Raw genomic sequence first — 27,071 nt, forward strand, 5'->3', positions numbered from 1 at the left:
CTTTGGTTTCCTCACTCATACGCCTAATTACTCATCATTTGTAGGTTTCTCATTGGGAGTGGGATGAAGTGGTATGAAAATAACATCAAATAGTAGGTGATAATATTTACTTAGGTGTACATTTGCAACGCATTTCCCCAAAAGAAATGTACCCACTATGAAAGGTAAACAATGAATATTTTATATCCTATGAGCTTTTAGCTAGTCAGAAGTTTTACAATTCTATTTGAAACTGTGATTTGAATGTGGTCAATTGTGTTTAGTGTACACTTATATAGAGATTATGTTACAAATACTTCTTATGCGATAATTCACCTTGAAGTCTTTAAATTTTAGATGTAATTAATATGTTTAGTTTGAAACTGTGTAAGTTTTCAAAATATTTATTTTCAAAATAAGTTCATTGAGCCTTAATGAAACTTTTTTGAAAAAATATATTTTGCAATAGGTGTATCTTATCAGAAATTAAGTGGACCTACTTAAGTGAATTGAGCAGGTCAACACAAACTAGAAGGAACAAGTCACAGATGCAGATTAAGATGCATTGTAATGGAAAGAAATATGTACAAGAAACTGAAGTGCAAAATTGAGTTATAGTGTTGTAGGTTTGTAATAAATAATTTTCATGCCAAGTGGTTTTCCTACCAGGGCCACTATGAGTAATCCCTTCTTTGGGCCATTTGTGTGGCAGCTTAAGTAAAGTGGTTCACACATCTTCAGCTGTGTGTTGTTCTTTCCTCCAAGGTGTGTGAGTGATTTGGAGCCTTCACACGGAAAACAGGTGTTCAGAAGTGTTTCCAGCACTATGCCTCCAAGAACGGAATGCTTCAAAGACTTTTTCTTCTTCTGAGATCTTAAACCGGAAAATCAGAAAGACTGACAGCAAAGGCAACAGCATCCACGTGCTTTCTTGAAAACTTCTTTTTCTTACCAACAAAAGGTGGGGATCATAAATATGGAAGAAAGCTATACAGGCCAAAAGTAGAAGGGAAAAGTCTCTCTAGGGTAGTTGGTATGGAGTTTTGGGGACCACAGAAGCCTTTCAAATATAACACTGTTTTGAATCTTCTCCCACGTAAAATGCACACATCTTTATTTTTACATACAATTTCAGAGTTGCAAGATCTATTGGCTGTAAACCCCCCCCCCCCGTTACTTAGTTTAAAAAAAAAAGACACTTAAGAGATTATTTGCAATGGATGACTCTTTGAAAAGTACATCTGTTTTGATATTTAGTGTACTCCTGAATACTTTCAAGCATTAAAAACATACAGGATTTGTAAAATTCATTTGAAGACTTGGTAAATTTGAATATATGGGTTGTGGGGTCAGTGTTATGGCATAGAGGGTAAGGCTGCCATCGCCTGCAACACTGGCATCCCATGTGGGCACCAGTTTGTGTCCTCTGATGCTCCACTTCCAATCCAGCTCCCTGCTGATGTGCCTGGGAGAGCAGCAGAAGATGAACCAAGTGCCTTGGCCCCTACACCCATGTGGGAGACTTGGAAAAAGCTCTGAGCTCCTGGCTTTGGCCTGGTCCATCCATTTGGAGAGTGAATCAGTGGATTGTAGATCTCTCTCTGCTTCTCCCTCTATCTGTGTAACTCTGCCTCTCAAAAAATAAATCTTTTAAAAAGATGAATATACGTTATTTATTTGGTCAGAAGTCATGACTACCGGTTCTGTTAAATAATCAGTTTGAGATACTTTTCCACCGAATTATAGAGCACCATACTAACCAAATTAAGTCTTGACTCCAGTTTTTGGCTAATGCAGACCCTAAGAAGCAGCAATGAAGGCTCAAGTGGTTGGGTTCCTGCCACCCAGAGAGGGACCTGGATTGAGCTCCAGCCTTCCAACTTCTATGCAGTCCAACCCCCACCACTGTGGGCATTTGGGGAGTGAACCAGCAGATGGGAGAGTTCTCTCTCTTAAATATAAATTAAAAATAAATGGAAATATCATTTAGATATGAAAACAAAGTACTTATACTTTCGTTATGAAAAACCAGAATATTAAAGACAGAAAACGCGACTCACCTGCGGTGTCAGAGCCTGAGGCTGGGACGGCGGTTCATCCCCATCAGGAAGCGGAATTAAGGCTCCAGGAGAATCACTGAAAAGCATGTCTTGAGTGGAATGCAAGCGCCCACTATATTTTAGGAAATTAAACTCTGCCACACCTGTATGCACACGGCACATACTGGAGGAATAAGGTAATGTCCCCTCGCTATAGTTCGGAGGAACTCTTGACCCAGACTTAGAACAGAGAGCGGGCTGGAAGCAGCCCCAGGCGGCGGGGCCAGAGGAGTGTCGCACGCGCAGGCCGATGGCCAGAATCACCGCCAGCAGGAAGAGCACAGAGATGACTGCCAAGGCCACCACCAGGTAGAACTGCAGCTCGGCCTGAGGGTCAGACGGGCCGGGGTCGTCACCGAGGTCCGGCAACGCCTCCTGCAGGCTGTCGGCGAAGACCAGGTGCAGCGTGGCGGTGGCCGAGAGCGGCGGCTGGCCGCCATCGTGCACCGCGACCAGCAGGCGCTGGCGCGCCGCGTCCCTGTCGCCCAAGGCGCGCGCCGTGCGCACCTCGCCCGTGCGCAGCCCCAGGCTGAAGAGCCCGGGCTCGCTGGCCTGCAGCACGTGGTAGGACAGCCAGGCGTTGTGCCCAGAGTCGGCGTCCACCGCCACCACCTTGGTGACCAGGTAGCCGGGCTCGGCGGCGCGCGGCACCGTGTCGAAGAGCGCCGAGCCGTCGGGCCCCAGCGCCGGGTACAGCACCCGCGGCGCGTTGTCGTTGCGGTCGCCCACCAGCACGCGCAGGCTCACGTTGGCGTGCAGCGCGGGCGAGCCCTGGTCGCGGGCCTGCAGCGTCAGCTCCAGGGCGCGCAGCTGCTCGTGGTCGAAGGCGCGCTGCGCGAACACCACGCCGCTGTGCGCGCTCACCGACACGTAGGACGACAGCGCGCGCGGCTCCAGGTCGCTGGCCACGATGGAGTAGGACACCTGGCCGTTGGCGCCCACGTCGGGGTCGGAGGCGCTGACCTGCGCGATGGAGGCTCCCGGGGGGTTGTTCTCGGGCACGTGGACCACGTAGGCGGCCTGCTGGAAAACCGGAGCGTTGTCGTTGACGTCTCCGATGCGCAGGGTGACGGTTGAGCTGGAGGAGAGGGGCGGCTGGCCCCTGTCGGTGGCGATGATGGTGACGTTGTACTCCGGGGTCTGCTCGCGGTCCAGGGTGCCATCTGTTACTAACTTGTAGAAGTTAGTCGAAGAAGAATAGATCTTGAAAGGCAGGTCTCTTTCTATATTACACGTGACTTCCCCGTTTTTTCCGAAGTCCCGGTCCCGTGTTTTGAAGAGTGCCGCAATCGTTCCCGGAGGGGAATCCTCCGAAATCCGGTCCGAGAGGGAAGTGACGGTGATTTCCGGGCGGTTGTCGTTTTCGTCCAGGATTTCTACCACCACTTTACAGTGAGCAGAGAGGCCGCCCCCGTCCTTGGCTTCCACTTCCAGGGTGTACCTTTCTACCTCTTCAAAATCCAACGACCGGTTGTTCTTAATCTCACCGGTCCTCTCGTCCAGGGAGAACGTGTCCCTCGCGCTCTGCGCAGCGCTGCGTAAGTAGTATCTTATCTCTGCGTGGGGGCCTTCGTCCTGGTCAGTGGCTGCCACCCGCAACACGGAGGATCCTGGGGGGAGACTTTCGCTGACACTGATTCTGTATTCGTCCTTGCTGAACACAGGGGGGTTATCGTTGGCGTCCCTGACCAAGATTTCCACACGGGCCGTGGCGCTCCGAGGCGGGTCCCCTCCGTCCCAGGCAGTCAACGTCAAGCGGTGAGATCTCTGCTCTTCCCGGTCCAGCAGCCTCTCCAGAGATAACTCTGGGTATTTGCCTCCGTCAGAATTGACTCTCACCATCAGTGAGAAATAAGGGTTCGGGCTGATCTGATAATCTTTAATGGAGTTTGTGTTTATATCAGGGTCGGTGGCAGGATCAAGGGGCATCCGTGCACCAGCGGATACAGATTCAAGGATTTCTAAATGTATTTCCTGTTTATCGAATTGAGGCGCGTGGTCATTAATATCCTCAATCACGACAACGACAGGGAACACATTCAAAGGGTTTTCCACCACGGCTTCCAGCTGCAGCTCGCACTGCTTCCGCTCTTTGCAAATCTGCTCGCGATCTATTCGGTCCCTCACTAGCAGGCGCCCGGTGCGCGCGTCTACGTGGAAGTGCAGCCTCTCGGCGCTGAGCCGCAGCTTCCGAGCAGACACATCCAGCACGCTGAGCTCCAGGTCCTTAGCCAGGTCGCCCACTACCGAGCCCGCCGCCAGCTCCTCGGGGATGGAGTAGCGGATCGGCTCGCAGAGCGCGGGGCAGAACAAAGGCAGCAGGAAGGCAAACGGTACCTGCGGGCGGCCGGCCCGGCGCCTGGGCGCGCAGCTCCCTCCCATGGCTCGCGCTACTGCTCGCTCGGTCCGCGTCCTTCCAGTGGCAAGAGGTGCATTCGGCCCGGGAAGGGCAGAGTCCCCGTCCCCGGGGTGGGGATCCTTGTATGCCGGGCAGGGTGTGAGCCGCCAGGAGCTTCTGCGGGCGGAGTGTTTCCTTGTGTCTGCACTGGTGGCTGTGCAGGAAATCCCAGGCTGGAGGCTGAGGATCCCCGGCGTCAGCGCCTGCTCTGCACTGGCCGACAGCGGCGCCCAGAGGCTCCTTGTGGAACTGCACTCTGGCTTTTCTTTTTGAATTATCTCCAAAATGTATATATAGCTCTTCGAAAGATGTAGCTTTATACGAACCTCAAGTTTTAGTCTCACCATAGCACCACAGAGGATACTTATATATTCATTGTCTTAAAGAAAGTTATTCTGGGTAACTTCAAACGGATGCAACAGTAGAAGTATGTGTTATACCCTTCACCCAGTTGCAATAGTGATCAAAGGCCAACCTTTGTTCACTAGACTGTTTTCCTCCCATTACTTTTGAGCAGAACCAAGATATGGCATTTCGATTAACACTTCTTTTTGAGTCGAAGCATGAAGATCAAGCATTTTTATCTTTCAGCCTATTAACTTGTGTAATCTGTTACCAATATACAGTAAGTCCTACCTAGTTTGACAATACTAGGATTCGGCTTTTCCATATTCGGTACAATCACCCATCCTGTGAGGCTTGTGTTCTGGTTTTGAATGCAAGTGATATTTTTGTAGAATACTATTTACCCATCATTACATTCATCACTATATATGTTGGGTTCCCAAATGAACATATTTAGGCATATCAAGTATAAAGGCTACTCCCCAGGACAGGAATTTCAGGTTATTTTCTTCCTATTGCAGAGTTAGAAATAAGACTCCACAGGTCGCTTTTCTTTTTTCCCTAGTAGCTTAAGGAAAAAAGAATGTTTGAAATAATTTAAATGTCTTTATATAACAACAGATTCCTAGATATGTTAGTCTGTACTGTCTTATAAACAAGACAAAAGAAATTCAGAAAAGTAATCACAAAGACAAACTCATTCTCCATTTCCTCAGAATGACTATAGTCATCAACTTATGTATAGATCCCATTGTTATAACAGAACTTTGAATCAACCTCAAAGCTTATTGTCAGATCATCTCATAGGATGTCATTTATTACTGGAAACTTGACATATTTTAAAAAAGATTTGTATTTATTTATTTAAGAGGTAGAGTTACAGACAGTGAGAAAGGTCTTCCATCTGCTAGCTACTCTCCAAATGGCCGCAACGTCCAGAGCTACGCCAATCCAAACCCAGAAGCAAAGAACTTCTTCTGGGTCTCCCACATGGCTGCAGGGGCCCAGGGACTTGGGCCATCCTCCACTGCTTTCCCAGGCCATAGCAGAGAGCTGGATCATAAGAACAGCCAGGACTTGAATCAGCACCCATAGGGGTGTTGGTGGCAGAGGTAGAGGCTTAGCCCACCAGGCCACAGCACCAGCCCCCCTCTATTTGTTTTTAAAGATTTATTATTTATTTGAAAGGCAGAGAGAGAGAGAGAGAGAGAGAATCTTCTATCCACTGATTTTCTCCCTAAATGGCTACAACAGCCAGAACTGGATCAGGACAAAACCAGGAGCCAAGAACTCTATCCTGGTCTCCTACTTGGGTACTAAAGGTACAAGCAGTTGGGCCATCAACCATTGCATTCCCAGGCACATGAGCAGAGAACTGGATCAGAAGTTGAACAACGAGGACTTGGACCACACAAACTGGCACTCCACAGGGGATGCTGGCATTGCCAAGGTCAGCTTAACCCATGTGCCACAGTGCATGCCTCAATATTATGTTTAAAATCATGTTAAATAATGCATTGTTTTATAAGTAAAATGTTCTTGGAATATCCCTAATTTAGGAAATACTTTCCTAAATTATATCCCTTACCCAGATTTGTTTCTAGGTTCAAATAGTAGTCAGAAATAATGCACAGCTGAGTGATTTTTAATTACTTTGTCCTTTCCTAGTGTTCAGCCTTAGAAACCTCCCTTGAGCAAGCATATACTATAGGCATTCAGAGGGTTAAACTATTTCCCATAATATGACATCACAGCATGAGAAAATGAAAACGTTTGAGGATACAAGAATAAAGGATGCTACAATTGTCACCATTAAGAGAATGAAAAGTGTTTCACCAGTGTTTGGACACAGAGAACTGAAATTAGACTATCTTCCTCAGAAAAGACCTTTAAACACAAGCAAACTACAAGACTGTGAAAACATTACCTCACAGGGGTCTTTTCTGGACACAGAACAGAAGAGTAGAGACAATGAATCAGGCATTTCTCTAAGAAGGCATTTACTTTCTTGTCTCTTTGCTCTGACACAAACAGAATCAGCCTCAAAGTTGGAGAGAATTTCCCAATGCACGCAGTGAAGACACAGTGATCAATACATTTCAGAAATGAACCACTCTAACCAGCCAGACAACCCCACCCACAGAGCCCACACGAACAGAGGACAATGAGAGCTGCCCAATGAAAAATGGTTTCTATTCCCACTAGATAATTATTATGAGAAAGTGAAAATTGTATCAGCAGTGTAATCAATAATTTACTCCTTATGATATTAGAGCAAAACCTAGCTTTCATGAGAACTTAATGGGTAACAGATTCATATCAACTTATTCATTCTTAACTGCAAATACCTAAAATCGAGAGCCAACCATAGCATAAAGTAAAGGCAAAAAAAATTTTTTTTTGAACTCACAGGAACCAAAGGAGCATCTTGGCTAGGAAGCCTGGAATCACCTAAACTGCACAGCGGCTCGTTCTTCTCACAGCTCCCCTGGCTGATGCTGAGGAGCGTGTCCGCGTAGTTGGGCTGCGGGAAGATAATATGGCTCTTCCTTGAATCTGCAGTAAGGGACACCTCGTGGGAATAGGTCTGCAGGAAGGCGCGCACCCCGTCCACGCCCACCAAGTGCGAGGCCGGCACGCCCGCCAGCCCGCCGCCGCAGCCCGCCGCCCGCAGCAGCCGAGAGCTGTGCCAGCGCCGCAGCCTGAGCGCCAGCAGCACGATGACGAAGGCCAGGAAGACGCAGGACACCGCGGCCACCGCCACCACCAGGTACAGCGTGAGGTCCGACTCGTCCGCACTGGCGGAAGGCTTGAGGCTGCCCAGGTCCGCCAGCACGTCGGGGATGCTGTCGGCCACGGCCACGGTGAGCGTGACGGTGGCCGAGAGCGGGGGCTGGCCGTGGTCCTGGACGGCCACCACGAGGCTCTGCTTGAGCGCGTCTCTGTCCAGCAGGCCGCGCGCCGTGCGCACCTCGCCCGTGTGCAGCCCCACGGCGAACAGCCCCGGCTCGCTGGCCTTGAGCAGGCGGTAGGACAGCCAGGCGTTCTGGCCCGAGTCTCTGTCCACCGCCACCACCTTGGTCACCAGGTATCCTGGCTCTGCTGCGCGGGGCGCCAGCTCCACGCCTGTGGAGCCGTCGGTGGGGAGGGCGGGGTACAGGATCTCGGGGGCGTTGTCGTTCTGGTCCACCACGAACAGGGTGAGCGACACGTTGCTGCTGAGCGGCGGGTCCCCGCTGTCGCTGGCTGTCACCCACAGCTGCAGGTCTCTAAACTGCTCATAGTCAAAGGAGCGCAGTGCATACAGCTCGCCAGTGTCGGAGTTGATGGAGAGAAAGGAAGACAGAGGAGCCCCCTGGATGGTGTCCTCAGTGAGGGAGTAAGTAACTCTAGCATTCTCATCATTATCAGGGTCATGGGCAGTCACCGAGAAGATGGAGGTGCCTCTGGGGTTGTTCTCGGGGAGGTAGACTGAGTAGGCTGTTTGAGAGAAGGCAGGTGGATTGTCGTTGACGTCGGCTACCTTCAGTGAGATATGAATCTCGGTGGACAGAGGAGGGGTCCCTCTGTCTGTGGCAGTCACGGTGATGTCATACTCAGAGGCTTTTTCTCGGTCAAGAATTTGGGCTGTTGTCAATCTGTAATAATCCTCGACTGAATTTTCCAATTTAAAAGACAGATTGTCCTGGATGGAGCAAACAACTTGACCATTCTTCCCGGAGTCTCGGTCATGAGCATTGAAAAGAAGGATTACTGTTCCCTGGGGAGCATCTTCCCTCACTGGGCTGAACAGAGATGTCACGGTCACTTCCGGTCTGTTGTCGTTTACGTCTTCCACCGAAATAAGTATTTTGGCTCTTGCTTTCAGTCCTCCACCATCTTCAGCCTGTATTTCCATTTCATAGAAGGAACATTCCTCATAATCCAGACTTTTTGCCGTCGATATTTCCCCAGTGGTTTCATTAAGCAGGAATAACGGAGATTGTTTCTCATTAATTTTCCGGAATTTATACGCCACTTGTCCGTTGGCTCCCTCATCCGGGTCGCTCGCCCTAACCGTGAGCAGCCGGGTGCCCTGGGGCACATTCTCGGGGACTTGGACTCGGTAGGTGGGCTGCACAAACACCGGGGCGTTATCGTTAGTGTCCAGCACCGTCACGCGGATGTGCGCCGTGCTGGAGCGCCGAGGGTCGCCGCCATCCGAGGCGGTGAGGACCAGGTGGTGGACGGCCTCCTGCTCCCGGTCCAGGGCGCGCTCCAGCACCAGCTCGGGGTTTACTGCTCCATCATCTCCGGTTTGCACGTCCAGGGAGAAGTGCTGATTGGGGCTGAGCTGGTAGCTCTGTAGGGAGTTCACGCCCACATCCGGGTCAACAGCTTCCGGGAGCGGATAGCGCGCTCCAGGAGCAGCGATTTCATTAATTTTTATTTCTAGATTCTCAGCCTCGAATTTTGGGGAATTGTCATTGATATCAGTTACTTCGATTTCTATGCCGTAAAGTTTTACCTTGTCTTCAATCAAAACTTTAAAGCTCACCAAACACCGGGCGCTCTGAGCGCAGAGCTCCTCCCGGTCTATCCTGCCCGCGGTGACCAAGCCGCCGCTGCGCGCGTTCAGAGCGAAGAGCTGCGCCCTACCTCGGGACACGATACGGACTCCGCGCTCCGCCAGCTCCCGCGGCTCCAGCCCCAGGTCCTTGGAGAGGTTGCCCACGACGTATCCCTTCTCTGTCTCTTCAGGCACGGAGTAGCGGATCTGAGTCGCCCTAGCCTCCCGCAGCGTTCCCAGGAACGCGCACAGCAGGACCAGTCTTCCGCGGTGCAGGCGCGTGCTTGGAGCTGCCATTGTTGCTTTGTTACGGAATTTTCTTAGAACGTTCTCCAGGCTCGCTGACTCATTAGGTTCTTTCTTACCTCCTGCGAAGTATGGTGATCTTTTCCCGCAGGAGAAAGCCGGAGAGCCCCTGCGTTGAGAGGGTGAGTTTCTTTGCAGCCCGGGAGGCAGTCCGTGGGCTCTGCGCAGCTTTGCGTAGTGGCGGAGCTGAATAGCTGGATGCACCGCTTACTGGGTTTTTCTTGGGGAACAGCGGCGCTCAGAGTCCTAAGCCGTTACTACATCCACTCACACATGCATCGCTTGATTCCAGATGGCTGATAAAGATAAGACTGCTCTATTCTAACTATGATTTTAGATTCTTTGCATTGTTTCTTGCATTCATATTTCAAAATGCAGTCACCCTTTTTGACGTCTGAGTTGTAAATGAAGTGAAACGGAATTTTTGTAAGTATGAAATCACTCAATTTTTTTTTTTGCTTAATGTTAGATTATTCTTGGTAGAATTGTAGCGTTCTTATATTTTTAAAATGTGCTTCACTTTTTTTCTGTAAGTATCAATGTTCTGAAATCCTTGTGATGTGAAAGATTCTTTGGAGATATGTTGATACATTCATATTTTTCTTAACTTTATACCCATATTATATATTTATATTACATAATTGTAGAAAATTAATATGTAGATGGATTCTTCTCATTGAAGTTGTCTTGTGAAGTTAATTTATTTTGATTGCAAAAATGGGGAAAGGTGTTTAAAAATTTTACCCAATAAACTAATTTTAATTAGCCAAAACAGTAATTGATTTTATTACCTGAAATTGCTAAATTTTAACAGGATTAAGGTTTTAAAAATTCACATTTTGTCATTGTTGAAACTGTTCTGCTACCTGTACATGTGGACACACATGAACACATGGAGCATGCATAGGTAATGGCATTTGGAAGATGCAGATGAACGGTGAAAAGCAAGTATCTTATTCCATCATCTATCAAGACAGCATGCAACATTAACTTGATCTTCACTTCTTGTTTTAAGGGTTATTTACACTCATATCAAAATTTAAGAAAGAGAAGACTAACCATAGAATAAAGCATAAGTTCTAAAAAGTAAAAACCAAGGGCACTCTAAGAAGTCTCTTTCAGTAGTTTGTAAGAATCCGTTTATGAAATCACTTGCTAAGGTAAACCAAGCAAAAGACTCAGGTTATGTCATAGCAACATTGTATTCACAGGAGACCAGTGGTTTTTGCCTTGGAAGTGGAACATCCTCCCTCCATCCCACAAGGATGATGCATGAACATCTAGTCACGTATAACTAGGGCTCCACATGATAAGACAATGCCTTTCCACATTCTTCAAAGATTCTATGTCAAGAATCGGAGCAAAAAGAAACACAGGCAGTAGCACTTCCCTTTCTTTTAGCAAGTTTCTCCTTCTGGCAACTACTTTAAAGGAAGAGGAGCAGTTTGCATGCAGGAAAACCCTAAGCAACTTAAACATTGACTTGGCCATGGCGAATCCAAGGAGTCTCTCCCTCCCACTCTCTCACTCCACTCTTCCCTACACACACTGTGCACACGGTATTTTTTCATATAACTTTAGGGAATTCAAAGAATCCATGAATACATTAGGTAGGAGTAAGAAGCTCAACATGAGGAATAAAGACAAGGAATACTGGTAACTACCAGTGAAATCAGTACCTGTTGGCAGTTTCCTTACATTTAAGTGAGAATTAAATGATCCTCTTGTTTACTTACATATAATAAAATTTACATGTAAAGAATGAGAATCTGTAAATATCACTAGTTTTGAAAACACAGGAAAAAGTTGTCTAATCCTTTTGTGATAAAAGCTAGGACACACTTTCATGACTTTGCAAATCTATAAAACTACCTCCAATTTATATCGCATACCAACCACAATATACCACTCCCTTGAAGAATACAAGTACAGCTTTCTTATAACTTCCAAAAAGAAAACTCACTAGCCCTGAGAATGTAATGTATTTGAATATAAATATAGAAAATTAGGTGGATGATGAAAAGGGGAAAACCCAGAAACGGAACTCACCGGCGTGAGAGTCTCAGGATGCGAGGCCGACTCAGTGGAATTACCCAGTGGAAACAAGGCCGCTGATGGATCACCGCAAAGGATGTCTTGTCCTGAACTCAACGGCTCATTACATGCTAGGAAATTAAACTCCGTCTTTCCCGTGTGGGCAACGCAGAGATTGTAGGAATAGGGCAGAGTCCCCTGGCTGTAGTCGGGGAGAACCACGGGTCCAGACTTGACGCACAGACCGGGCTGGAAGCAGCCCCAGGCGGCGGGGCCAGAGGAGTGTCGCAGGCGCAGGCCGATGGCCAGAATCACCGCCAGCAGGAAGAGCACAGAGATGACCGCCAAGGCCACCACCAAGTAGAACTGCAGCTCGGCCTGAGGGTCAGACGGGCCGGGGTCGTCCCTGAGGTCCGGCAGCGCCTCCTGCAGGCTGTCGGCGAAGACCAGGTGCAGCGTGGCGGTGGCCGAGAGCGGCGGCTGGCCGCCATCGCGCACCGCGACCAGCAGGCGCTGGCGCGCCGCGTCCCTGTCGCCCAAGGCGCGCGCCGTGCGCACCTCGCCCGTGCGCAGCCCCAGGCTGAAGAGCCCGGGCTCGCTGGCCTGCAGCACGTGGTAGGACAGCCAGGCGTTGTGCCCAGAGTCGGCGTCCACCGCCACCACCTTGGTGACCAGGTAGCCGGGCTCGGCGGCGCGCGGCACCGTGTCGAAGAGCGCCGAGCCGTCGGGCCCCAGCGTCGGGTACAGCACCCGCGGCGCGTTGTCGTTGCGGTCGCCCACCAGCACGCGCAGGCTCACGTTGGCGTGCAGCGCGGGCGAGCCCTGGTCGCGGGCCTGCAGCGTCAGCTCCAGGGCGCGCAGCTGCTCGTGGTCGAAGGCGCGCTGCGCGAACACCACGCCGCTGTGCGCGCTCACCGACACGTAGGACGACAGCGCGCGCGGCTCCAGGTCGCTGGCCACGATGGAGTAGGACACCTGGCCGTTGGCGCCCACGTCGGGGTCGGAGGCGCTGACCTGCGCGATGGAGGCTCCCGGGGGGTTGTTCTCGGGCACGTGGACCACGTAGGCGGCCTGCTGGAAAACCGGAGCGTTGTCGTTGACGTCTCCGATGCGCAGGGTGACGGTTGAGCTGGAGGAGAGGGGCGGCTGGCCCCTGTCGGTGGCGATGATGGTGACGTTGTACTCCGGGGTCTGCTCGCGGTCCAGGGTGCCATCTGTTACCAATTTATACGAATTTTTGGACGAAGGGATTATCTTAAAAGGGACATCACCTTCTAACCGGCAATTAACCTCCCCATTTTCCCCGGAATCTTGGTCATGTGTTTTGATCAAAGCAATTAGCGATCCCGGCAAGGAGTCTTCCAGAATCATTTCAAGCACTGAATGGAATGTAACTTCTGGGCTGTTGTCATTTTCATCTTGAATTTTAATTTCCACTGTACATTGGGCAACCAGTCCTCCACCGTCTTTACCTTCCACCACTATGGAATACTCCTTGATGTCTTCGTAATCCAGTGCTCTTTGAGTAGTAATTTCCCCAGTTTGTGGATTCAGATAGAAGACTTGCCCAGGTCTGCGGAGGGAATAGGTAATTTCTGAGTTGATGCCCGCGTCCTGGTCGGTGGCTGACACCCGCAGCACAGCGGTGCCCGGGGGCAAGTTTTCCCGAAGGCCGACTCTGTACACGTCCTGCGTGAATACAGGGGGATTATCGTTGGCATCCGTGACCTGGATCCGGAGCTCAGTGGTACCGCTAAGGGATGGATCTCCGCCATCCAAGGCAGTCAGGATCAAACGATGATAACTTTGTTGTTCCCGATCTAAGGTTTTCTCCAGGACCAGTTCCGGGTATTTGCTACCATCTTCTTTCTCCTTGTTTATTAATGAGAAACTAGGGCTAGGCGAGAGTTTATACTTCTGTAGAGAGTTCAAGCCAATGTCTGCATCTTCCGCTACTTCTAAAATAAATCGCGTGCCTGGCTGTGCTGACTCAATTATTTGCAGCTCAATGGAATTTTGGGTGAATTTGGGCGCGTGGTCATTAACATCCTCGATCTCCACACTCACGTGGTAAAAGTTCAGTGGGTTTTCAGCAACGACCTCAAATTCCAGCGCACAGGCGGGCTTCCTCCCGCAGATCTGCTCCCTGTCCAGCCTGCCGCTCACCACCAGCTCCCCGCTCTCCGCGCTCACGCTCAAGTAAGGCTTGTCGGAGCTGATGCGCAGTTTCCGAGCCGGCACCTCCTGGACACTGACCTCCAGGTCCTTGGCGAGGTTCCCCACTACCGAGCCCTCGGGCAGTTCCTCGCGGATCCTGTAGCGGATCTGCTCCGCGAGCGCCGAGCAGAACAAAGGCAGCAGCCAGGCAAAGAGCAGCGGCCGCCGGTGCGCGCGGCCCCCCGCCCTGGCGCCGCTCCCCATCCCTCCGCGCCCCTCGGCTCGGCTCGCTCACCAGCCTGCGGACGCCGGACTACAGATAATCTCTGGAGAGCGGGTATGCCGAGCTCCGAACGGACCTGACTTCCGGCCGACGGTCGGGGACTCCTGTTTTTCGGAACGGGAAGGCGTACAGAGGCTCTCGCCGGCGAGTCTGCGGTAGGGCTGCCGGGGAGAGCCCGGAGCGGCTGCGCGAGGAGATCGCGAGCGCCCAGCGCTCCACTTTGGCCAACAGCGGCGCCCAGAGTCCACACGAGGAAACTGCAGCCCTTGCTGCTTTGGTTTATCCAGAGCAGTTAACTAAACAAGCAGTGTTTTCACGTTCATGTATTTAGTAACACGTCATCTAGCCCTTCTTAAGGCATATACTTTATTGTTTTCAAATGCTTAGAAATTTTACTTTGCTTTTTTCTACAAACCTATAGATATCGCTTCATTGCTTCATCACTCTAGAAACATACACTAAGTCTTACCTAGAGTTAAGTTTTGCCCTTGCACTAAAAATAATGAAGAAGAGTAGATCTTGTTCTTAGAGACTCCATTATCAACCGATTTCACAAATCCATTTCTCTTTGCTAGCTGTTATGTGTTGCGACAATTTCTATCCATCTGTTGTTGATCCCTGTTTTCTCCCTCAGTATCTCCAGGTCATTAATAGTTTCCTATCACATTTATTAGGTAGCATCAATACTTTTGACAATTATTTTGTAACATTGTGCCATTTTATACCACCTGCTAAACATCTCTCTCCCTAATACCAACACCTGCTTTATAAAAATAATTCTCCTTTACGATTTGACTCCTTTAGGGAATACTCATTCTAGATAGGAAATATTCATTGTAAGATTTAGCCAAGAGATGAGATACTCTTCCAAGTCCCTCTTCTTCATGTGTCAGAGTTACTTGGCTTATATCTTTTCATTTATTATCTATAAATCCATTCTTAAAAGTTACTAGAGGAATGCTTATCTATTCTGCACTACAAAGCCACAAGCAGTGTTTCAGATTACTGCATCATTTCCCCATCTACATACCCGCATCACATTGCAGTAATGACTTTGAAATTGGAGAATGAGCTCATGACATGTATGTTACATAAAACTGTGGCGTATCAAGACATCTGGCCTAACTTTCTACTCCATTTGTTAAATTTAAAAGAAAATTAGATAACATTTTTAGGGAAAGTAAGAATTTTCTTTTATACCAGGACAATTTTGTTCATACTTTAAAAAAAAGATTTGTTTGAAAATCAGAGTTACACACAGAGAGAAGGAGAGGCAGAGAGGGAGAAAGAGAGAGAGAGATCTTCCATCCACTGGTTCACTCCTCAATTGGCTGCAGTAGCCAGAGCTGTACTGATCCAAAGCCAGGAGCCAGGAGCAGCTTTTGGGTCTCCCATTCGGGTGCAGAGGCCCAAGGACCTGAGCTATCTTCTGATGCTTTCCCAGGCCATGGCAGAGAGCTGGATCAGCAGTGGGGGCAGCTGGGGCTCAAATCAGTGCCCATATGGGATGTCAGCACTGCAGGCAAGGGCTTTACCCACTACGCCACTGTGCGGCCCTGTTCACACTTTTAAAGCTGTAAAATGTGACTAATGTAATTGTCCCTCACATGACTGTGCACCCAAATACTACACAGAGTGAACTCTCACCCTTATGTATATGCAACATAGGATGGAACACTGTGCAATTCTTGGGAAATATCCTTTTCATTAATGATAAATGACTTGGGTTCTGGTACTGTGGCATAGCAGGTAAAGCCGCTGCCTGCAGTGCCAGCATCCCATATGGGCACCGAGTCCTGGCTGCTCCACTCTCTATCCAGCTCTCTGTTAAGCCTGGGAAAGCAGTAGAAGATGGCCCCAGTGCTTGAGACCCTGCACCCATGTAGGAGACCCAGAAGAAGCTCCTGGCTCTCAGCTTTGAGTCAGCCCAGCTCTGGCCGTTGTGGCCATCTGGGGGAGCAAACTAACAGATTAAAGACTTCTCTCTGCCTCTGGCTGTCTGTAACTCTGCCTTTCAAATAAATAAATAAATCTTTCTTTAAAAAATGAATTATCATGGCTTCCACTTTAACCTGATAACAATCAAATCAGAGGTGTTGGTGAGAGCTGTGGCCCAGTGAGTTAAGCTGCTGCTTGGGATATTCCCACCCCATATCTGAGTGCCCTTGGAATCAGGAGTTCCTCTGCTTCTGATCCAGCTTCCTGCTAATGCACCAGGTAAGGTGGTGGATGATGACTCAAGACTTTGAGGTCCCTGCCACTCATATAAGGAGACCCAACGGAGTTTCAGGGTTCCTGGCTTCAACTGGGCCAGCCCTGGCTGTTGCAGACATTTGCTGGATGTATCAGCAGATGGGAAATTTCTCTGTCTCTCTGTCTCTGTCTCTCTCTCTGTGTCCCCTCCCCTTGCAAATGAAGAAGAATAAACATTTTTTAAAATGAAAATTTGGGTACAAGAATGTTGTTCTTTTTGAAAAATATTTTAGGTCACTGCTGTGGCGTGGTGGGCTAAGCCTCTTCTCATGGCAACAGCATCCCATATGCGCACTGATCACCTGGCTCTCTGCTATGGCCTAGGAAAACAATAGAAGATGGCCTAGGTTCCTGGACCCTTCCACTCATGTGAGAGACCCAGAAAAAACTCCTGGCTCCTGGCTTCAGATGGACTCACTCCAACCATTGAGGCCATTTGGGGAGTGAACCAGCAAATGGAAGACCTCTCTCTCTCTCTCTCTCTCTCTCTCAAATAAATAAATAAAATCTTTAAGAAACATTTTAATTCTATTTGAAAGGCAGAGACAGATTTCCATCCACTGGGTCAAAATATATCCTATATTTTACAAAAGTTGCTTTCAACAGTTCAAAATGACATTTTATTTCCACATCTGATTTGTTGCTTTTTCTTTGAAGTGGGAAGGAATTGCCATTCTAGGCTTTAGATTCTATGTTTCCATCGATACAGGCCCAGGTGACCACTGTCACTCACATTTAACATTTAAAGACCAGTCTCACCCCCACCGTGATCATTTGCCTACATTTTGAAAGATGCAAGGGAGTGGTAAAGTTTAGATGGGCAGTGATAGAGAGGCAGAGCTCAGAAAAGAGGTGTGAAAGTGAGGACATCTTCAAGAGTCTAGTTACATCTTGAAACCCTAACCATAATAATAAAATTGTGAGATGTGCTTTACTGATTTAACACAAGAATGTAGTGGTTACAAGGGCTTTTCTGCAGTTCTAACAGCACACACACGCACACACACACACACCCCAAACTTTCCACATATAGGTGGGTAACTCCTAAATGAATGGGTCATGATATAAATAAATAGAGGGAGTCTTCAACAGGTTGAAAAATATTATCCAAGCCTTTTGAAAGCAAATGAAGCAACAACCAATGTCTACTAGAGTTCAATTTCACAGTATTACCACTAAAATAGACCAAAGAACCTGAGTGGTATGCCTTAAACATTATTTTCAGGTATCACCAAAATGTAACAAAACAAATAAATTCCTAGCATAAGATTTGCCTGCAAGATAAACAAAACACTGAACTTACCTGAGCACAAGCAGCTTCGTCTTTATATTCATGAAAATCTACAGATGTTAACAGAGAAGCATTCTTCTCACAGCTCTCCTGGCTGATGCTGAGGAGCGTGTCCGCGTAGTTGGGCTGCGGGAAGATAATATGGCTCTTCCTTGAATCTGCAGTAAGGGAGACCTCATGCGAATAGGTCTGCAGGAAGGCGCGCACCCCGTCCACGCCCACCAAGTGCGAGGCCGGCACGCCCGCCAGCCCGCCGCCGCAGCCCGCCGCCCGCAGCAGCCGAGAGCTGTGCCAGCGCCGCAGCCTGAGCGCCAGCAGCACGATGACGAAGGCCAGGAAGACGCAGGACACCGCGGCCACCGCCACCACCAGGTACAGCGTGAGGTCCGACTCGTCCGCACTGGCGGAAGGCTTGAGGCTGCCCAGGTCCGCCAGCACGTCGGGGATGCTGTCGGCCACGGCCACGGTGAGCGTGACGGTGGCCGAGAGCGGGGGCTGGCCGTGGTCCTGGACGGCCACCACGAGGCTCTGCTTGAGCGCGTCTCTGTCCAGCAGGCCGCGCGCCGTGCGCACCTCGCCCGTGTGCAGCCCCACGGCGAACAGCCCCGGCTCGCTGGCCTTGAGCAGGCGGTAGGACAGCCAGGCGTTCTGGCCCGAGTCTCTGTCCACCGCCACCACCTTGGTCACCAGGTATCCTGGCTCTGCGGCGCGGGGCGCCAGCTCCACGCCTGTGGAGCCGTCGGTGGGGAGGGCGGGGTACAGGATCTCGGGGGCGTTGTCGTTCTGGTCCACCACGAACAGGGTGAGCGACACGTTGCTGCTGAGCGGCGGGTCCCCACTGTCGCTGGCTGTCACCCACAGCTGCAGGTCTCGTATCTGCTCATAGTCAAAGGAGCGCAGTGCATAGAGGACCCCAGTGTCCGAGTTGATGGAGACATAGGAAGACAGAGGCACTTTGGAGATGGTATCTTCCACCACAGAGTAAGTGATCTGTGCATTTTCCTGGCTATCAGGGTCTTGTGCAGTCAGCGAGAAGATGGAGGCGCCTCTGGGGTTGTTCTCTGGGACATAGGCTGAGTAAGAGGCATGAGGGAAAGTGGGCGGGTTGTCGTTGGTGTCGGCCACTGTCAGGGTGATGTAGGTGTCGGTGGACAGAGGCGGGTTTCCTAGATCTGAGGCTGTCACTGTGAGATTGTAGATAGAAACTTTTTCTCGATCCAAATATTTCCATGTCACCAATCTGTAATAATTATCTACTGACTTTTCTAATTTAAAAGGTAAATCATCACGTATATAGCAAACAACTTGACCATTCTTCCCGGAGTCTCGGTCATACACGTTCAAGAAAGCAATTACTGTCCCTGGAGGAGAACTTTCCAACACTGGGCTAAGTAGAGATGTCACGGTCACTTCCGGTCTGTTGTCGTTTACGTCTTCCAAGGAAATCAGCACTTTGGTCCTCCCCAGGAGTGCCCCCACATCTTCAGCCTGTATTTCCATTTCATAGAAGGAACATTCCTCATAATCCAGACTTTTTGCCGTCGATATTTCCCCAGTGGTTTCATTAAGCAGGAATAACGGAGATTGTTTCTCATTAATTTTCCGGAATTTATACGCCACTTGTCCGTTGGCTCCCTCATCCGGGTCGCTCGCCCTAACCGTGAGCAGCCGGGTGCCCTGGGGCATATTCTCGGGGACTTGGACTCGGTAGGTGGGCTGCGCAAACACCGGGGCGTTATCGTTGGTGTCCAGCACCGTCACGCGGATGTGCGCCGTGCTGGAGCGCCGAGGGTCGCCGCCATCCGAGGCGGTGAGGACCAGGTGGTGGACGGCCTCCTGCTCCCGGTCCAGGGCGCGCTCCAGCACCAGCTCGGGGTTTACTGCTCCATCATCTCCGGTTTGCACGTCCAGGGAGAAGTGCTGATTGGGGCTGAGCTGGTAGCTCTGTAGGGAGTTCACGCCCACATCCGGGTCAACAGCTTCCGGGAGCGGATAGCGCGCTCCAGGAGCAGCGATTTCATTAAATTTTACTTCCAGATTTTCAACCTGGAATTTTGGATTATTATCGTTAATATCAGTAATTTCTATTTCTACCCCAAAGAGTTTTCCTCTATTCTCCACTAGGATGTTAATATTTACAAGGCACGGTGCGCTCTGAGCGCAGAGCTCCTCCCGGTCTATCCTGCCCGCGGTGACCAAGCCGCCGCTGCGTGCATTCAGAGCGAAGAGCTGCGCCCTACCTCGGGACACGATGCGGACTCCGCGCTTCGATAGCTCCCGGGGCTCCAGCCCCAGATCCTTGGAGACGTTTCCCACGAAGAAGCCTTTGTCCGTCTCCTCTGGCACGGAGTAGCGAAGCTGTCCGGTCCCGCTCTCCCACAGCGTCCCCAGCAGCGCGCACAGCAGGACCAGCTTGCATTGTCCTCCGCGATCCTCCCAAGCGGCCATTGTTCTTCCGCTGCAGAAGTCTAGCAGAATCTTCGCTGGGGGTCTATGTCTTGTTTACCTTTGTGCTGCAGCCTTGGAGATCATAATCTTAGGGAACGCTGAAGCGCCCCCAAATTAAGCAGTGAGTTACGCTGCAGCTCCGGAGCTGGGCTGTGGGGTGTCCCGGTCTCTGTGAGGTCTGAGCCCGCGAGTATGCGGTGGAGTCTCGGTTGCATTATTTCCCAGTAGGTGAACAGCGGCGCTTAGAGTCCTAAGCAGTTACTGCACTTAGATACACACGGATACGTAACACTACAGCTAGATAGCTGAGGAAAACGCTACTGGTTTTTTATTGTTTTGTTTGGGAATACTTAAGTTGTCCCCAAGCTCATATTTAAAAAAAAAAAAATTAACAAGGAGTGTTCTATGAAGTGAAGGGAAGGTTTTATGAAGTATTATGGAATGATCAGATTTTGGGGGGTTAGCATCATATTAAACTGTATTTCTGTAATACATTAGCTCCTCTAAGAATAAATATAAGGTTTACTTCCCATGTGTACTAAACTTGAATGTAAACATCTTTCATACTAGTTACCAAATAAGGAAGAACTCTAGTTTTTACTGGAAATGAATTCATTTTTATACTAAAATCGTTATTGAAGATGATAGGTTTAGTTTTATTTGGTTTAAATTAATCATCATAGCAACTTTTTACAGATTTACTGATTTAAAGTTTCTTTCTAAATGCCACTCAATTAAGCATTGATAAAGTTTTTGAATTAAAATTGTGAAAATTTAATGGGAGAAATACTCTTGCAATTCAGTTTACTCAGAGATCATATTGTGCTCAGTTTAAATTATTTATATTTTTCATCTGAATAGGAAATACTTAAAGATACCACTCATAGCTAAAGGAGATAATCATCTTCTCCTTCCCAGTAGAGAGAGCTGACTGCATTTTAAAGCAGATCTAGGGGCTGGCAATGTGGCACAGTGTGCTGAGCTGCCACCTGTGATGCCGGCGTCCTGTATCAAAGCACCAGTTCCAGTCCCAGCTGCTCCACTTCTGATCCAGCTTCCTGCTAATATGCCTAGGAAGGCAAAGGAGGATGGCCCAAGTGCTTGGGTCCCTGCCACCCATGAGGGAGACCAGGATGGAGTTCCTGGCCTCTGGCTTCAGCCTGAACCAGCCCCAGACATGATCATTTGGGGAGGGAACCAGAGGATGGAAGATCTATTTCTCTCTCTCTCTCTTTGCTTTTCAAATAAAATAAGTAAGTCTTAAGCAGATTTAACTTTTTAAAGTTATACACATAATATGGTTAATGGGGTCTTCATTAACACTTTGATTAAAAAGTCACAAAAAGTATGGAATGCACAACTGCACAATTACGGATAAGAAGTCAGGCATAAGTTCCACCATGAAGTCTCTTTTCTTCAGTAGTTTGTAGACTAGCCAGCAGATGTAAGGTAGCATCAACAGCTAAGCGATACCAAACGGCTGATATGATGTACTAAGTATAACCTTTGTATGCATATCAGATTGGCAGCTCTGCCTAAAAATCTGAAAGATTCAAGACTGAATTTCTCTCTTAGGGAAAGCAGAGTGATTAAGGGATTTCTAGCTGTTAGTTCAGGGCTGCCAAAAGATGCAGTTAAAAATATGCTCTAGGAATACGTGAGAGCTACAAGAGCTGTAGCACACTATTTGCCTTTTCTTTGAAGGAGGGCCTTACTGAATGAGTTCAATTTGGATTAATCCTGAAAAACCAAGTTCAAGTAAGGAGAACCTGCTTGTGAACTTCTGATGAGCATTGTAGGCCTTCTGATACATAAATCAATCTCTCTCTCTCTCTCTCTCTCTCTCTCTCTCTCTAACACACACACACAGAGTATATTGCACACAATTATGAGAATATGGACATAAAACCCAATTGAGATAATTATTCTAAAAGCTTTTGCAACAAATAGGAAATTAACATGCCATAAATAGCAGAGTAGTGTGAAACATACCAGTCATATTAGTTAAGAAAATATCTAATTTTAGCTGGAAGGATTTATTTAAATGACTTTAAAGGATGATTCAAATGACTACTTCATTTTACATTTATGATATGTCCAAGCTAAAAAAGGTATTCATCAGTGCCCACTGTGTGTGGATAAAACTACAGAGCTTTCTTTGCAAGACACAGTATAAACCACATGCTAGCTCCTTTTCCATTCCTCTTTCCAAGAACAGCCTGACCACGTTTGCACTGAATGCAATTTTCTTATCTCACGATATCTGAAACTGCATTATTTCATGTGCAGATGGAGAAGGGTAGCGGACAAGAAGTATGTTATCCTTAAAGGAAACTTACCTGATGCGAGGCCGACTCAGTGGAATTACCCAGTGGAAACAAAGCCCCTGATGGATCACCGCAAAGGATGTCTTGTCCTGAACTCAACGGCTCATTACATGCTAGGAAATTAAACTCCGTCTTTCCCGTGTGGGCAACGCAGAGATTGTAGGAATAGGGCAGAGTCCCCTGGCTGTAGTCGGGGAGAACCACGGGTCCAGACTTTGAGCACAGACCGGGCTGGAAGCAGCCCCAGGAGGCGGGGCCAGAGGAGTGTCGCAGGCGCAGGCCGATGGCCAGGATCACCGCCAGCAGGAAGAGCACAGAGATGACCGCCAAGGCCACCACCAGGTAGAACTGTAGCTCGGCCTGCGCGTCAGACGGGCCGGGGTCGTCCCTGAGGTCCGGCAGCGCCTCCTGCAGGCTGTCGGCGAAGACCAGGTGCAGCGTGGCGGTGGCCGAGAGCGGCGGCTGGCCGCCATCGCGCACCGCGACCAGCAGGCGCTGGCGCGCCGCGTCCCTGTCGCCCAAGGCGCGCGCCGTGCGCACCTCGCCCGTGCGCAGCCCCAGGCTGAAGAGCCCGGGCTCGCTGGCCTGCAGCACGTGGTAGGACAGCCAGGCGTTGTGCCCAGAGTCGGCGTCCACCGCCACCACCTTGGTGACCAGGTAGCCGGGCTCGGCGGCGCGTGGCACCGTGTCGAAGAGCGCCGAGCCGTCGGGCCCCAGCGCCGGGTACAGCACCCGCGGCGCGTTGTCGTTGCGGTCGCCCACCAGCACGCGCAGGCTCACGTTGGCGCGCAGCGCGGGCGAGCCCTGGTCGCGGGCCTGCAGCGTCAGCTCCAGGGCGCGCAGCTGCTCGTGGTCGAAGGCGCGCTGCGCGAACACCACGCCGCTGTGCGCGCTCACCGACACGTAGGACGACAGCGCGCGTGGCTCCAGGTCGCTGGCCACGATGGAGTAGGACACCTGGCCGTTGGCGCCCACGTCGGGGTCGGAGGCGCTGACCTGCGCGATGGAGGCTCCCGGGGGGTTGTTCTCGGGCACGTGGACCACGTAGGCGGCCTGCTGGAAAACCGGAGCGTTGTCGTTGACGTCTCCGATGCGCAGGGTGACGGTTGAGCTGGAGGAGAGGGGCGGCTGGCCCCTGTCGGTGGCCGTGATGGTGATGTTGTACTCCGGGGTCTGCTCGCGGTCCAGGGTGCCATCTGTTACCAATTTATACGAATTTTTGGACGAAGGGATTATCTTAAAAGGAACATCACCTTCTAATTTACAAGTAACTTCTCCGTTGGGTCCGGAATCCTTGTCCCGTATTTTTAGCAAAGCAATGTGTGTTCCCAGCTCAGTGTCTTCCATGATTATGTCGCGCAGAGACTGGAATGTCACTGCTGGGACGTTGTCATTTTCATCCAGGACTTCTATCTCCACTGTGCACTGCGCAATCATTCCGCCACCGTCCCTTGCTTCCAAAACAATGGAATATTCTTTGACGTCTTCAAAATCTAAGGAACGCAGAGTACTAATTTCCCCGGTGTTAGAATTCAGTTCAAACGGAGTGATCTGGCCAGCTTCGCTGAAAGAGAAGGTGATCTCCGCATTGACACCCTCGTCCAGGTCAGTGGCTGACACCCGAAGAACGGAGCTTCCGGGGGACACCTTTTCGGAAACGCCCACCCTGTATACGTCCTGGCTGAACACTGGAGGGTTATCATTGGCATCGGTCACTAGCACGTGTATCTGTGCTGTGCTGCTGAGGGGTGGGTCCCCCGAATCCAAGGCCGTCAAGGTCAAATCATGAGATTTCTGTTTTTCCCTGTCTAAAGGTGTCTTCAGTACCATCTCAGGGTATTTACTACCATCGGATTTCTCTTTATTTACAAGTGAGAAATGATCATTAGCACTGAGCTGGTAATTCTGCAGCGAATTTTTACCAATATCCGCATCAAGAGCAGATCCTAAGATAAATCGTGCCCCCGGCTTTGTGGACTCACTTATTTGCAGCTCAAAGGAATTTTGGGTGAATTTGGGCGCGTGGTCATTAACATCCTCGATCTCCACACTCACGTGGTAAAAGTTCAGTGGGTTTTCAGCAACGACCTCAAATTCCAGCGCACAGGCGGGCTTCCTCCCGCAGATCTGCTCCCTGTCCAGCCTGCCGCTCACCACCAGCTCCCCGCTCTCCGCGCTCACGCTCAAGTAAGGCTTGTCGGAGCTGATGCGCAGTTTCCGAGCCGGCACCTCCTGGACACTGACCTCCAGGTCCTTGGCGAGGTTCCCCACTACCGAGCCCTCGGGCAGTTCCTCGCGGATCCTGTAGCGGATCTGCTCCGCGAGCGCCGAGCAGAACAAAGGCAGCAGCCAGGCAAAGAGCAGCGGCCGCCGGTGCGCGCGGCCCCCCGCCCTGGCGCCGCTCCCCATCCCTCCGCGCCCCTCGGCTCAGCTCGCTCACCAGCCTGCGGACGCCGGGACTACAGATAATCTCTGGAGAGCGGGTATGCCGAGCTCCGAACGGACCTGACTTCCGGCTGACGGTCGGGGACTCCTGTTTTTCGGAACGGGAAGGCGTACAGAGGCTCTCGCCGGCGAGTCTGCGGTAGGGCTGCCGGGGAGAGCCCGGAGCGGCTGCGCGAGGAGATCGCGAGCGCCCAGCGCTCCACTTTGGCCAACAGCGGCGCCCAGAGTCCACACGAGGAAACTGCAGCCCTTGCTGCTTTGGTTTATCCAGAGTAGTACTTTTAATTGTGTCCGTAAGTGAACGAATTAAGTTGACTTGGATATTTATTTCATGTTTAAAGTAATACTATTAGAAAGGCCTCCATCCCAAGTTTCCGGGTTTTTAGCGAAATCACGTAGACCTGATAGGTAAATATATATCTCTTGACAATCATTGCCACCTTCAAACTTGCACCACTAATACAAAGATGACTGTAGCGCTGACTTGACCTAGACCGCCTAGGTCACAGTGCATTTTCATCCTTGTTTATTTGTGCAGTGGGTAAACGCTACCTTTCTTGGCCCCATCAGCTTCCTTCTTTTTTTCTAGATACCTGCAAGCTGACTCATTTTAGTTCTTTCTGTAGAACATCAGCAACACTGACACTCATCTTGAAGAAAGTGCTAGTTATGCTTATCTCCAAACACATCTTTTTTTCCAAAATAGCTCCAGAAATTTCCTTATGGTTACATTATTCGGTCCTCATTTCCATCATTGCAGGTAATTTTGGGTGAGGAAATGACATAGCCTGAAAGGAATCAGCGGATTCTTCTTTCCCATGACACACTTATTCTCCTGATTGAGAAATGTAATGTGAATCTTCAGTGACCAGGGGAACGACATTTTGCCTCACAACACAACATCCCTGAGGTCTGCTTTGCTGCAGCACTGGGTCCCCACCTCTACACTTACTTTATGTCACACAGTGACCTCAGAATGGAAGGAAACAGCCCTGGAACATTCACTTGTAATAGCTCACTGAGGATCATGACAATTTTCCCCCTTTGTTTAAATATATTTTTTAAGCATCCAATACATTTTGGTCGGTGAATTCTTTTCCAAAATGCCTAATAGCCATAATTTTACAAGAAGGCCTTTCCTCACAAGATGTTGGTAATATTGTTTCTCTCCAAGTAATTATACATCTGAACACTGCAGAATGTGTGAAATAAACTCCATAAAAATGCTATTCCTTAGTCCACTATTAGCAAAATATTGCCAAATACATAATCATGCTGGAAAAATGCATCCTCTTATTAACACTCAAAACATCCCAGGGATCAAGCCTACCTTGTCATCCACCTCTCACTGACAACAGACACATCAAGTATTCAATTTTACTGAAATGCTATTCAAAAGAATATGGAAGTAGTTCATCCTAGGTTGGGTTATTTCAAACAGATTTTTTCCCCAGAAGAATCTGTGAATAAAATTGATGATTGCCTAGAATTTGAGCACATGAGATGGTTGTTTCATAAAGCCAGCATGCCCAGTCTTCCCCTTGGAGAGCCTACAGACACACTTCACATGGATATTACCAGTACAACAGCGCGTAAGAATCTGTGTTAAAACATGTGACTGCCTGATTCACAACACCCGTTCCAACACTCCAGATGATATTCCCGTTGACTGGGGCCAATCTCCTTTATTGTGGCATTAACCTCCCTGCTTGTCTTTGATATAGATCTAAGTGACGCTTCAACACATCATCCTTTAAAGCATCAATCTAACCTCCCATTAGCACCCCAGCTGTAAAGATTATTATGCTTTAAATAAATGGAAAGACCAAAGATATTCAGGGTGACCAAGCTGAAGTACATGGAGTCAGGAGCAGGACACAGAAAAGGACTTCTGAATGAACAAATCTATGGCTCTTCCACAGGTCTGAATCCTACAGAGAATCCCAAGAAGGTGGCTGAGGTGTGTTGCGCTCTTCCCAACCTAGCACGCCAAGAAAGACTCACCAATTCATTTTTATAAAATACACAAATTAACAAAGCTAAATGAAAAGTAGGAGGAAGGTACAAAAATGTGATCCTCTACAATCCCATCTTGCCCATAAGATCTCACTAACGAGATGATACTATCACCTACCTGTTCCTTGTTAAAACATGACC

General features: G+C 49.4%; 2 protein-coding genes across 16 annotated transcripts in view; both read right to left on the minus strand.

Annotated features, from left to right (window-relative positions):
* Window positions 1–27,071, minus strand: part of LOC133757960 (protocadherin gamma-C5) — a 180,839-nt gene that overhangs the window by 95,645 nt on the left and 58,123 nt on the right. Inside the window, exons 1-2 of one of the 15 annotated variants that reach the window (XM_062188948.1) lie at window positions 22,482–25,050; window positions 17,707–17,820 (exon numbers count right to left, since the gene is read on the minus strand). The exons of 9 other annotated variants lie outside the window; for them this stretch is intronic. In XM_062188948.1, the coding sequence (XP_062044932.1) occupies window positions 17,707–17,820; window positions 22,482–24,878 (2,511 nt within the window). In that variant the 5' untranslated portion in view covers window positions 24,879–25,050. Of the gene's footprint in view, window positions 1–2,039; window positions 4,670–5,304; window positions 5,390–7,231; window positions 9,850–11,725; window positions 14,306–17,706; window positions 17,821–22,481; window positions 25,051–27,071 lie in introns of those variants that run through there. 5 more of the 15 variants (XM_062188967.1, XM_062188966.1, XM_062188951.1 and 2 more) reach the window with 5 other exon arrangements.
* Window positions 17,870–21,544, minus strand: LOC133758193 (protocadherin gamma-A8-like). The gene is made up of 4 exons (XM_062189385.1): window positions 21,515–21,544; window positions 19,935–20,033; window positions 17,937–19,740; window positions 17,870–17,883 (listed from the first exon to the last, which is right to left on the minus strand). The coding sequence occupies exons 1-4, from the start codon at window positions 21,542–21,544 to the stop codon at window positions 17,870–17,872; spliced, it is 1,947 nt and encodes a 648-aa protein (XP_062045369.1).

The sequence above is a fragment of the Lepus europaeus genome, chromosome 4 (genome assembly GCF_033115175.1).
Source record: "Lepus europaeus isolate LE1 chromosome 4, mLepTim1.pri, whole genome shotgun sequence".
Classification (NCBI taxonomy): Eukaryota; Metazoa; Chordata; class Mammalia; order Lagomorpha; family Leporidae; genus Lepus; species Lepus europaeus.